Source organism: Ciona intestinalis, chromosome 1 (assembly GCF_000224145.3).
Source record: "Ciona intestinalis chromosome 1, KH, whole genome shotgun sequence".
Lineage (NCBI taxonomy): Eukaryota > Metazoa > Chordata > Ascidiacea > Phlebobranchia > Cionidae > Ciona > Ciona intestinalis.
The window spans coordinates 8,021,399-8,034,956 of record NC_020166.2 but is presented as its reverse complement, the minus strand read 5'-3'; the positions used below and the strand labels follow the sequence as shown (position 1 = coordinate 8,034,956).

Sequence of the window (13,558 nt, the reverse complement as noted above, 5' to 3'; positions counted from 1 at the left end):
TAGAATGAAAAATCGTATATCTTCTTAAGACCATTTTTACATGTCAATACGTATCTCAAAAAATAATAATGGTAAATGTTTTTTTTTTTAATTATAATTGTCAAAATGAGCTGTTACCTTCGTTATATACGTTCACAGACAACCAGTTATTTAAGACAATTGTTTTAACCACTTTAGGCTTTTTTGTAGACCAAAAAAGTACTGTATATACCCATTAAACAGACAAATAATATCCAAGTAACTTTAACTTATATACGTACCCCACACCACTGGATACAGTGCCTGCTGTAATGGTGTCCATCGCATCTGCGCTTGTAGAATAACGTGCAGTCGGTGGGGTGACGGTGTTAGCCATGGTAGGGGACTGAAATGTATAGTTGTTAGGTAATTTTCGCACTAAGTGACGTCAGAAAAAACAAGGGATGTCAAGTTCTCGAGGCAACGTCACGTTTATGAATGACGTCACGGAAACCTGTAACGTCACTCACATAAATGACGTCAGAAAAACACGTGACCTCACGTTCGCTAGTTAACGTCATGTTTATGAATGACGTCACAGAAACCGGTGGCGTCACGTTTACGAAAAATGTCAAGTTTATAATTGACGTAAAGTTCATGAATAACGTCACAATCACGAGATGGCGTCACGGTTAGGAATGACGTCACAAACTTGTTACGTACCTGGTTAAAGAAACTTTGCGACCGTTTGAAAATCTTCTGCAGTGCGTCTGTGCCTTCAACCCTTGAACGCTCTGTAAGAAAGTTACGCGTATTGTGAGTTAAGGGGATAGCAACTGAAAACTGCAACGTTGTGGAAATGGAAAGCGTCGTGACCTCATTGAAAGTTGTTAGTAGTTGCGGCAAAAGTTGATTAATCAAGCGAATCCTAACAACCGCTGCTGTATGAATCGCAACGAGTGATTTCACTCGCAATCGATTTCCGCTATTTGTTTGTTGATGTTAGTAATACAGTTTTATAGGAAATAACACCGTATTTGTAAAATGACATAATATTATATTCTATATCGGCGAGGTTTTTGTCGAATACAAAAAAAAGCATTTTTTTTACATAGTCTAATGGTTTTTTATCATTACATATAGTAGGATGGGGGAAGATGGGACACCTTTTTATTCTATTTTCTCGTACATTTTAGTAGTAAACAAAGAACATTCAAAGAATTATAAAATCTTGTCCTCGCGACTTTCATAGACCGTTGTTAATTGTTTAAAATACGACCAGGATATTTATATATTTTGTGCTAAAGGTGTCCCATCTTCCCCCACCCCACTATATCAACAACAAAAAATACAAAAAGTAACATTCTACATACTAAACGCATACCTGAATTGGAAACTATTGAAGCCATCATGGCAGCAACTGCAGCTGGTGGAATGTTAGCGGGGAATGGCTTGGGAATTCCATGTCCGCCCTGCTGTGAATATTTCGTTATTATGTTAGACTCATAACAACAGCCGTTTATTAGATGCAATTATTAAATTGATGTTAGTAATAGGTCGTTCGTAGTTAAAGGGGATATTCGTACCAAATTATTTTTAATACTTGAAAATTCTATTGCCGCTTTCCTATAGCAACTGGTACAACGGGTGCGTAAACAAAACGACACAGAATTTGTATTCCTTACAGTAAAGTAATAATATGGTAAAAAAATATTTTTTATTTTTTATTAATATTTTTTTTTCTATATTATGTTTTGGCTCATCTGGCATCTGGTATATAAAACGTTAAGTTTTAATCCAACATTCCGTCTGCCATATTCGGTAAGATTTTACTCCAATAAAATTAACCTCTTATAAGCCGAAAATACGATCTTTTTATTATGCACGATATCGGAAATCATGAAATAATATGGAAATTAGTGGTGTTGGAGTGATTAGATTTTGACCGAATCTAGTACGTGATCAAGCATGTTCAATTTCCCTTGGTAGGGACAAAGCCTGTGACGCTGAAAGTTCATTTTATAACCTGTCGCATTGAATAAGTAGCTGACGTCGCTAAATAGGATAAATTTCGATGAATCACCGAATGCATAATCGAACTGTATGCGGTATACCATCTGTGCGTTTAGGCACAGTCTACTAGAGATGTGAAAAGTAAATTATCAAGTCGTATCTCTCTACTCAGTCTCTAGTGGGCTGGGAATTAGGTATTTTGGGGGGAATACCTCAAAGGGTTGGGCACGGCCTACTAGAAATATATAGGTAAAATCTGAATTATCTGGCCGTTTCTCTATAATAGACCATCGTTTCTATATTTTGTGTATTTTACGTTATATTTTGTATGGAAAAAATACCTCAAAGGCTGTAACTCTGGTCTCTGCCGGCTCTCCGGTCCACGCTTCTGCATGTTGGTTATGCGGCTCCCACTCAGGCCTGTTACAAGTTCAAAACAAACAGTTTGAAGTTATATTATTGATCGCTGTATATCCATAACATACCGTTGCTGCTCTGGTTGTACTTGGTTGACCTCACTCGTCGACTCAATGTTGTTAATCTGGGTGGAAAGAACGTGTAGGTCAAGCTAAGTACATACATTGTACATGAACAACTAATTTTCAAAACTCTTTTTTTCACAATTTACAACTAAATTTATTTTTTTTGAACTCATTTTTACAAATTATTCCCTTTTTTAACCAAGCTAAAAATATGTAACACTTTTAAGGAAAAGGTTCAGGAAAGATAGCCCACATTTTTAAAACTGAATTTTGGACTTTTTTGTAACGTATTCCGTAACACTTGATCATGAATGTAAACTCATATTTCTTTTATTTCAATGTACCAGAAATAAAAAATGGACAGGAAAGGATATTCACATTACACTATATTGACTTTAATAAAATGTTACTGTCAATCATATTACATTTGTGTTTTTAGCAAAATTTTAGTCGGAGAAGCCAAAATCCAATTATTTTTGGTTTGGAAACACTTTAACCCAAATCGTTAAGATTTTTTGGAATTTCACTAAAATTTTCACAAAATAACAACCATTAGACCAGCGTTTCTTAAACTTGGGTAAATTCCTCGTATTTATACATATTGGGGGTAAATATGATAAGCATCTTTGTTAAAAGGGTAAAGCATACAAAACAGTTTAAGAAACACTGTATTAGACTTACCATGTCCTGCCTTTTGTTTTCCAACATCTGTAACTTTGTGCGGTGAACCTTAGCGACCTCGTCACGTGACAAACCGACCTCTTCCATCGCTTCAGCCAGGGGCCGGCGGAGTGCAAGCAGTTGAAGCAAGCGTTCAAATCTGGGATTAAACGGGTATAAGTATCCGAGTGGAAAATTACGATTTATGTGCCGTAATGAAACCACATGCTTTCGGGATGTTATTTACGATGTTGCTGTAATGTAATGTAATATGTGGCGTTTGTGGGAAGGGTTATTATATCGATAGTAGTTCTCATTTAAGCGCTAAAACATCGTATATTATTTATAATTCATCAAAAACGCAAATGAGACTTTTTACACTGACTTGTGAAATTTTATGACGTGAACATTTTTTCAATTTAAAGAAAATTCATAGAAAATAAATATTTAAGCCACAAAACATTAAAAACACGGCATTAAAACTAAGCGCTATGGGAATAGGAACTATTGAACCCAATAAACCGGTAAACTACGTGCCGCGCCTGCTTTAGGAATCGCTTATATAATGCAATATGCAAATAAGAGGCATAAATGCGGCAGAGTCGGGCATAGTTTACCGTTTCATCTTGTCATCTGTGACAACGCAGTCAGTATTGTCTGTATGCATTGCATCTGCTTCTTCAGTGGAATCTATAGATGGGAAGAAACAATGCTTAACGTCGGTAAGGATGCGCAAACTAAAATTGTTGGGAACCTGATACGTGATACCGGTTAACATTTTCTGCTGCGATAAATGTGACGCAACTAAACTATTGTAGGATTTTAAGCCTTTTCAAAGTATTATTTTAAAGAATTCTTTTCTGATTTTTAAACTTGTTTTGGTTTATTAAGTTTATTACAAATTAAAGAGAAGTTTTTTCGGGTGTCGAAACTATTTTTGTTTACGTATTTATAAAACCTTTGCTTTGAACCTATCCTTACGTGTTCGTCTTCGTTTCACAGTGAGATCCAACCCTGCTCCTCTTTCTTCATCTTGCTCACACTCGGTGGCGCTGTTGTCACCGTCTCTCATTCGTTTGCGGTCTGTCTGAGAATCCATATGCGGGTTCTCTGTTTCAATAAACGCCGATTAGCTACGGTAATAAGCATTCTTTTTAATTAGGACGAGTATAGGTAAATAAAAACTGCAAATTAAACTATACAAAAAAAGAATCGGGTGCTACGAAGACGTAACAGACAAAATTCAAGCCCAACCAATTACATAATAAAAGCGATATATATTTTCCTAAAATGGCATGGTCAGTCTAATATTTAAATAAAATGATTCGATTTCGTAGCACAAGATCGGTACTGTATATTACACAAGAATCAAATCTATGAGCACCAGATCAGGGTCAGATTGAGGGAATTTATTACAGTTATATAAAAGTATTACTGTAATAAAATACTGTAATCGGTAATAGATAGCCCGAATAAAAGTCTAAAAATAATCAATATTTTTGTTTTTGAGCTAATTTTAAGGTTTACTTTTGTATATTTGGTTCATATTAAAGAGGGAATCCTTTTTAGGTGTTTCACAAACCGTTGTATGATTATAAATATATTACAATTCGTGACTTATTCAAAAAACAAATTATAGAATTTCCACCAAAAGAATTTTTTGTACTTTCTTTGACTAAAATTTGATGAATGTTAGACTCAGTTTAAGTAGACGCAATTATAACACCCTTGTCTTGAAAAATAGGTGTTCTAACTTTTAGTTATACGTCCATAGTTTATATCTTGCATTAAGCGTGATGTGTAAATTTGCTTTTTTATGACTTCAGTATTTCCGCATTATGCAGAAATATGCGTTTCATTATTGTCCGTTTGATTGACAGTCTGGTGAACCGACGTAACACACAGCGCTTCGTATGAATTTTAAATGAGGCAATACCAGTTAAAAGATTCCCGTGTATGCAGGCAAAACCTGGTGTAATTAAAAACAGGTTGTGGCAGACACATTGAGCCGCAATTAGCAACGAAAAAACCCACACACAAAACCGACTTCCTGCAAAAGCCGTTTATAACACTGTATATGAAACTGTAAAGTGGCATGTTTCGGTCGTTTTTGTGTGACCAGGTAAAACTGCTGGCCAGCTTCAAGCATGCTGACAGGCCAGTTTAATCCGGTTCAGACTGGTTCATAATAATGAGATAATAACCGCTTTTCGGGTTGGTGAGTAATAGGGGAAGTACAATTTCGACACACATATACGACTCACACGTCATCTTGGACGTAGTTTTCATACAATTTACATGAAGCGGCGCTTTTAAAACTAGGTTTTGGTGCTAATTACTGTGAGTCAAATAGCGCAAGCATAAAGCGACCGTTCGCCTGAAATCGCTACACTGAAAATGAAACCCGAAACGTCCGTTTCCCGAAAATATTTCAGTGAACAGTTAATCAAGCCCGTTTTGGCCTATTTGTTTTAGGCAATTTTGACACCCCTTTTCAAAGCACATAATCCAACATAAATCCAATATACAGGGTGAGTAAACGAGCGTTTTTTTATCAGCTTATTGTGAGCGTCACGTAGCAGCTCTGGGTAGAAAATAAAACATTACAGATTTTTGCCAAGAAATTTGGAGAGTGGAATTTACAAGCGCGGGTATAATTATAAAGCAAAATGTACCTTCATTGGGGTGATAAGCCGGTTGTGCGTTGCTGTCTGGTGTTTCATCGTCGCTGAAACCTTGTGGTTGAAGGACATAAACACCTGCAACATAGTGTATAAATCAACAGTGGCAATTTCCAAATTTGCATGAATTGGCTTTTTATGCATATGTCAGTTAGGCAAATGAGCAGTTAAAATACCTTCCGGTGGGTTCTCGTATGCTGTGTATCTCTTTATCGGCCTTTCTTCGTCGTTTCTCTCCGCTTGTTCACTGTCCCGAGTTTCAGCGCCTGCATAAATCACAACAAAAAAACTTTATGCAAATGCGCTGAAAATACGTATGTAATTTTGCAACGGCAGTCGAAGGAAAAACAAATCACCGTTTGAGTAGGCATCCGCGTGTTCCTGGTCCGTATTATTCTGGTACTCTTCGTCCGCATGAACAGCTGTATATGCAAATAACGTAGCGTTAAAATAAAGCAATTTCTAATTAAGCACACACACAACGATGCTATACAAAAGCGCACAAGACTTAAATATAGTCTCTTTAAATAAGAGATCGCCGATGCCATTTAGATAAAATATATATCTTTCATTGTATAGTAGGGCGAGGGAATATGGGACACTTTTTCGTTCTATTTTCTCTTCCCATTTGGTAATAAACAAAGAATATTCAAAGAAAATAAGAAATATTGAACGGTATGTTCACGACTCCCATATACCGCTGTTAATTGTTTAAAACACGATCAGGATATTTGGATACTATGTGCTAAAGGTGTCCCATCTTCCCCCACCTTCTACATACTAAATTGTTTGGACTTCATTTTTGTCTTTTACGTTTTCATAGCATCAGACACTTATACAATAGCGTACTGCTCTAAGCTTAGGCCAACTACCACGTCCACATGCATGCCAACTTTACTTACAGTTCCTGCTTATTAACGTTTGTATCCCGCTGTATTGCTCGTCTACACTTTGGGTTACAGTATCAAAATTTTCAGCATGATTTCCAGGGTGTTCGGACTCCACACGCCTCACAGGTCGACTTTTTCTCCTTGACGACATGATCAGATCATTTTAATCCAAAAGTCAAAACTAGCTCCCTGCCAAGTAAGAAAAAATTAATATCTACTGAATGTAATTATAGTTTTACATATGTTTTTACGTTAAGAAAGCATTTTTTTTAATAAAACCTATTACAGTTATACATATGTTTTTACGCCAACAAACATTTTTTTTCTTATACACGTTTTTTACAGGAATACGCTTATTCTGACTCGAAGTGTGCTCAAAACTTGCAGTAATACTAAATGGCTACACCTCCTATGAACTGCTATCAAACTGCCTGATTTTACTTTTTCAGAACCTGAGAACATATCATCACGCACGCCACGGTAGTGAATGGGAGCAACAACGATTGAAGCAAACTAATCACGCGGGTTTCAGGTCATTGGGTAGTGCACTTACTAATAAAAACGTGATGCGGCGGCACCTTTATTCTGTTGCAAACTCTGGAAAGGTGTGATGCAATTTTCTGCTCGGATATGACGAGTGCGCGCTTTGTCATAGCGTCTATAAGTCGGCGCGCAGATCTGCATATTTCCTGCTGCCGAGATATTGTTTTTCCTCGCGCAAATCTCGCACGATCTCACTAGAGCAGGAAACTAACGCGGCTCGAATAAAATCTGACTTATCTTATTGTTTCAGCGGGCGGGAGATACTGTAGAATTCGGCAGCATTTGTTTTTGATAGTCCTTCTCAAAACGGCGCCCGCTCGCGGGTCAGGAAACGCTGTATTGTTACACGCGTTGCGCTCGACACGAAGAAAAATAGTAACAGCTAACAACGAGGCGCAAATTCCTTGCTGTCTAAACTCGCTGGCGTTAAAAGCAAACAAGCTATTTCACTTTTGAGTCAACGGTTTTCTGCTGCCCGCGCATCGTAGCTAACTAACTGCGAGGTGGGGAAAACGAAACACATCCACTGGAAGTGCTTGCCGCGTTTGAACTTACTGTACTAAAACTTCCGCGTACAAATTTTCGGGTTGCTAACATGCTAATGTAACTAGAACCTATGTTCGCACTCTGATGTAACGCGCTACATCTGCAATGAATATAGCAGTAAGAAAATCAGTGCGAAAATTGTTTCTCCGCATTTCCGCTCTGCGTTTTTCACCTGGAACATAAAACGCGTTTCTCCTTTTGGGGCGCGTTTCGTCACGTGTGTGGCTGCAGCGATATAGCTCGACGAAAAGCGCGGCGTGTTGGTGAAGAATAAATCTTTCATGGACATCCGTTTATGTGATACAAAATTTCAGGAGATGAATGGAAAAAATGGGAAATACGAGACTCACGGCTCCGTGAAAATCTGCGAGCACCATACGTTTCGCCATTAACTAGTCATCGCAGATTATCACGGCTCGCCCCAAATTAAATCCAGGCGCTGATTTCAATTTCCTATTCGGGCTAAGAAGAGAGAAAAGAGAAGGGTTATTTGACGCCTGGATGAAAATGTTTCGACGTAAGCGGAGTTTAATTCAATAGAAAAAGTAGCAAGCCCTACCCAAAACGTGGTTTGCTGTAATTGCTAAAGACTTAAACTACGTTGATATACGCCTAATTAGCAGTTAAGGCGGAAATAATTTCCAAAACCTATTGATCATGATTTTCGAAAACGTTCTGCCTAAATTACTCACAAATGACGCTAATAGGCAGAAAAATGGTATTTACTCTCAAATCGAGTTTGGTTTGACGCAACCAGTAACACGTGGGATACTGTAACCTAGCGGTGCCAAGGGCCACTCAGCGATAGCAGCAGCTGAGATGCGAACACTCTGAAATCTTTCCTGTCATTCATGGGCAGGGTTACTGAAAAGTTTTGGGCAGGAGACACTTGACAGGAAACGGGATCAAATAAGCGGCCTATAGCTGCGTGCTGTTGCTATTATTGGTTTAGCTATTTCGTTGAAAATGTTAAACAAAGATATTATGTCTTCGCTAAAGGCCTGTAATAGGAGTGGTATATGAAAATCGTTCCAGTGAATTCGGGCCTGCCAAGCTGCATAACTTTTGTCGTTTCAACAGGCGAAATACCTTCAACACGTAAGATTAAACTGAGTCTTGAACAAAAACCATATACTTATTAAAACTATTTAACAGAAGTGAACAATGAGCTTTAACATAAACGAAACCAAATATTTTATAAAAACGGTAAACGATAGTAAAAACACCGAATCAAGCAACAACAAAAAAATGTAAAAAATAGAAACTGGTAGGCCTATACACCGTAACTGTTTTCTGTTGCTAATAATACTAGATGCGATGTACAGCTCTATTGAATACTTGCACAAACTTTGCTGATTCAACAAATTGATTAATAACAACAACTAACCACTGGCGCTGTGTTTCACAAGCTACTTTGTACCATGTAATTCACCGCAAACCGTGTTTTACTAAAAATGGCGACAGCCAAATTAATTTGCCTGAACTTCAACAACGGATGCACGTCATACGCAAGAACAATTTATAAAAAACCGTGAACGGGTAACAAAATCGTACAGCAGCACTCTCTGCCAAAAACTAGAATATTCGTGACAACAAAAACTAGACACATATTGCCATTAAAGTGGAGAAAACTTGACATGCTTTTTAAGTCCTAATCAGTACTCAGTAGGTTGAAGCGAAAACGAACTACACACAATTTGCAGCAAAATTAGGAAACCTGTACGTGCTTACTTTTAAGTTACAAGCTATAAGTATACCTGCAAGCGCACCCACTATAGTTTGTATTCCTTACAATATATTTGTCATTGTTAAATAACCTTAACTTGGCTATGGCGTATATTACTGCGAAACTGTTGTCTCAATGCTATAGTGCTGAATACATATCCACTTACAAAGCTGTAGTATTATCCTGTTGCGTCTGCGTATCTAATTAATCCAATCCATGCAATATTGGTCTATCACAGAGAATTACTTCAGCTAGATCAGCACATTAGCGCTATACAACTGCAAAATAACTTGGTTAAAAATTTAGTTCCAATTTTTTTAGTGCACTCGCAAAGCAAAGCGTTAAACTGAGTGCTCTTTACAGTTTTGAGGGCAATTGAGCTGCGCCAATAACGGCTTTTCTTTCGATTGTTTTATTTTCGTTTTTTCCTCTCTTTTCCGCACCGAGTGCCGAAATGTCGCGGGAACACGTCAAGTTAAACAGTCAAGCACACATTTTGGAACAGAAGGCTGAAAACTTGACTTCCTTTCAGCGTCGAATCTCATTTCCCGATAATAACTTTCCAGGTAAAAAGCAGAACCAAAAATCCAGAACCTCAAAAGCCGTCTATATTCACTGTAACTATAACTTGCTAAAGTTCAATGCAGCTGTTCACACCCAATAGGTTTATGTGGATAAGCCGCCCCATATTCTGCAGACGTAGCTAAACCCGCGAAAGACTAAAAAGTCATCACGCCAGTCTTTTTACGTTGCCTCAAACTCGCGACAGCTGAAGTCGTCGATTCGGTTATATTTAGCGCTAGCAAACTGGATGGGCAAACACTGACGAATTTTGACGCCTGAGTGATGTAATTTAACGGAAAACAAAGCTCGCTTTTCTCATTTAGAGCGCTGACCCAATTAAACCTTGCGGCTGATTGCACGCCATGCCATAAACCAGTCCAAGTGGTGAATTACGCGGCGGTTGAATAAAGTGACGGCGGGCAAACACGGCGAAGGTTACGCAACGCAAATGTTTTTTGCCATCCTGATGACAGGCAGCAGCAAAAACGTAATCAGATGAGAATTCCTTCATCCTGACCCCGACTAAATTTAGCAGCGACGCTCCCACTCCGCTCTCTCGTTGCAGGCGCAGATAAAGCGGCTTGCGCTCTGTCATATTTCAATGGCGGACGTTAGCACGAAAATCTATCTAATTGAGCGCGATCCACGCTCAGGGAGTTTGGGGCCGTTTTTCGCCCTGACAGAAAACGGCAGCTGCTGCTTGGGCTAAAATTAGCGGCGGCGGCGAGATAAGGTTGATGGGCAAATAAAACTAACATGGTCAATAAACAGCTGAATATGCCTATCGTAAGGCATGCAGTCGAAGAGACTAATTGCCAGACTTTTCACGTTTTATCGCACATTCACTTGAAAACAACTTATTTCTGAGCGACAACTGCGACAGTACTGAGCTGTGGGGCTTTGTTTCCATTTAGACTTTTATCTCGCCGTTTTTCAAGCGCTATCGGTAACCACTTATTGGAAGCATGTGAACTTTTGCAATCTCCGGAACTCCGGAAAAAGAAAAGGAATCCATTTGCCTGATAAGCGTATGACACCCTCACTTGCAACCATTACGAATGTATTTTACCGTCCAAAATACAGACCTAACCCAACCGCTCGGTTGGAGAGTAAAACCAGTGATGGTGAAGTACATGAAATCGTTCGAATGACGTAACGGTATAGAAAAAAACGGTCGCTAATGGCAGAACTGAGAAGCGAGTATTCGATACAGAAAATACAAACGGGAGGAAACTTGTCAGGCCACAGATGATGTGAAAATAAAGCCACATACATTGCCACCCAGGTTCTTTATCTTGATGATATGTCTCGTCAAAATTGGCGAGACAAAAACTTTTTGTTCGCGGAAGAAACAAGAGTATTCGCGTCAATCTCCTGATTAGAAAACGATAAAGAAGTTTCTCACGCGCCAGAATTAGTAATTCGACACACATTCGAGCTACCGTGCATATTTACTTCTGCTACACAAGGTAAACTTGGTGCACGAATGACGTGAATAGGGTGTGGTAACTGGCCTCTTTTGGCTATTTCACTTAACTAACTACTTGACTATTCCATTTTATATTTCATTTTCGCTGCTTAGTAAATAAGGTCACCTTTCAATGCACTGTATATGTCATTTTGTCGGTTACATATCATAGCAAAAGTTTAAGTCAAAAGGTTACATTAGTTGACAAAAGCTGCTTCCTGAAAATGCTGCTACTCTGCCTACACACAAAAATGCCAGTACCAATACGGAGCAATATATCTAATAAACCTTATTAACCTAATAACGACAACGCTCTTTATCCTACCGCGCGAGCAACGTCAAAAATCTGTCTCCTGGCTAATAATACGAAGCTAGAACGGCATAGCACTTTCACCAATGGGAGGAAATCGATACGACACAGGTCAAAATATAAAAACCGTTTCCACGCCGAAGAAAACAGAAAAAGTAAACGCCAAAGCATTCTTGAGCCAAGATCGAATTTCCGCGTTTTTCGCCCGGCGACATTTTTGACAATAAAGGCGTCGGATTCAGTGCTGCCACAAGCTGATCCGCTTCTCGCGTTACGTACACTGCGTTCTCTTATGGGAAAATAATTCCAGCGACTGTAGCTGGCAACACTGCGAGAGAGAGGCAGATTGGGATTCAAGCCGAACTAACAAAAAGCTTCTCTCTCCGCGGCCTTTGGGGACGAATCGTCCCAATTTGAAATAAAACCGAATTGCGTGTTCACAATCAATACAAAGCCGAAAACGATCCACCCAACCGTTAAAACTGCCGTAGCAACACCGAAAATTCAATGAAAGTTGCTCCCACAGCGCATAGTGAATGCTGAAAACCCTCGCCCGTTTCCACATTCAAGATACGCCAGGTAGAACAAATTATGGCACAACCCCGAAACACGTCAAGCCAACTCTAATCATATAAAGTGCAGCTATAAATCGCTTCAGCTGCTGGCCCTGACTCTCTGTAATATCCAGTCGGCAGCGGAATCGTAATTTGACCAACAACTCGCTCATAAAGCTGCACTCAGATGTTGGAACTGTCTAATATACAACAGATGTCGGCTTGCAATAAACGTGCGGTGTGAGCATTATTGAGAAAACAGCGACCTATCTATCATCGGCCGGGTCCTAATTTCATTACATTTCAGCGAGGCGCCCTAAATTTTACCCTGTCGCAACTCGGCTTGCCCGCTAACCGTGGCCTCTCTCATTAAAATTTCAGAGAATTTTTAGCTCTGCGCGTTTTCGTATTTATTCGGTATCGACGACGGCCGTTTTCGTTGTAAACGACAGCTCCAGCCGGTGCGTATTCGGTCGCAAAAATAAGGTGGAAACGCTCGGGCCACTCATTAAATTTTCAATTTGGAAGAGAGCTCCATGCGCACTCAAACAACCCTTATTTTTGCTCTTTTTCTCTCTTTCGTTCTCTCAAAGAGCATTAAAAATTTGCGTTCCCAGTGATTAAAATAGGAGAGAACAAGTGAGAGTAAAAGTTTTAAAGCGCAGAGTTTAATATTGAACAGAAACTTCGGGGGGAAATAAACGACGGATTTAGCTGTAATCCGGCTAACAGTAATCCAGTTTCCCGTCCGGTTTTAATTTTAAAAAGGATATTGTTTTTAGCATGGACTTATTTAGCTAATAAATTTAACTATAGGCATGTGAGCGTCCAGCACTGCCCGAAAACATAAAAAGAGAAAACCCATTATCGCAGCAGGACACCGGTCAAGACAGTTTGGTCAAAATGCATGATCACACACGGATAACGATTACCGACACTTTACGGGTACAAAATGATAAAACAACAAGAGCATGAAAAAATAACAGAAACCAGGGTTCGTCAAACCATCTGCTTTGAGTATTGCTAGAAACGCAGCTTAAAACAACAGCAGTACCATTGTCCTCGTATATGGTATTACGAGGCAACCGATTGGAGAAACATGCTAATTGTTGGGATTAACTAAGAAACAACCAGCTCAATGGGGATTAGGGTGGAGAACAAAT

At 39.1% G+C, this 13,558-nt stretch overlaps 1 protein-coding gene across 6 annotated transcripts in view; it reads right to left on the bottom strand.

Annotated features, from left to right (window-relative positions):
- The window catches only part of zf(c2h2)-25 (zinc finger protein), a 41,370-nt gene that overhangs the window by 17,911 nt on the left and 9,901 nt on the right, over positions 1-13,558 (bottom strand). For 2 of the 6 annotated variants that reach the window (XM_018815527.2, XM_009864048.3), the window contains exons 2-12: positions 6,697-6,873; positions 6,151-6,216; positions 5,971-6,060; positions 5,789-5,872; positions 4,095-4,223; positions 3,731-3,803; positions 3,135-3,273; positions 2,457-2,512; positions 2,313-2,391; positions 1,343-1,433; positions 682-752 (exon numbers count right to left, since the gene is read on the bottom strand). In XM_018815527.2, the coding sequence (XP_018671072.1) occupies positions 682-752; positions 1,343-1,433; positions 2,313-2,391; positions 2,457-2,512; positions 3,135-3,273; positions 3,731-3,803; positions 4,095-4,223; positions 5,789-5,872; positions 5,971-6,060; positions 6,151-6,216; positions 6,697-6,835 (1,017 nt within the window). In that variant the 5' untranslated portion in view covers positions 6,836-6,873. Of the gene's footprint in view, positions 1-260; positions 365-681; positions 753-1,342; positions 1,434-2,312; positions 2,392-2,456; positions 2,513-3,134; positions 3,274-3,730; positions 3,804-4,094; positions 4,224-5,788; positions 5,873-5,970; positions 6,061-6,150; positions 6,217-6,696; positions 6,874-7,945; positions 8,080-9,665; positions 9,780-13,558 lie in introns of those variants that run through there. The other 4 variants (XM_018815586.2, XM_018815551.2, XM_026838175.1 and 1 more) reach the window with 4 other exon arrangements.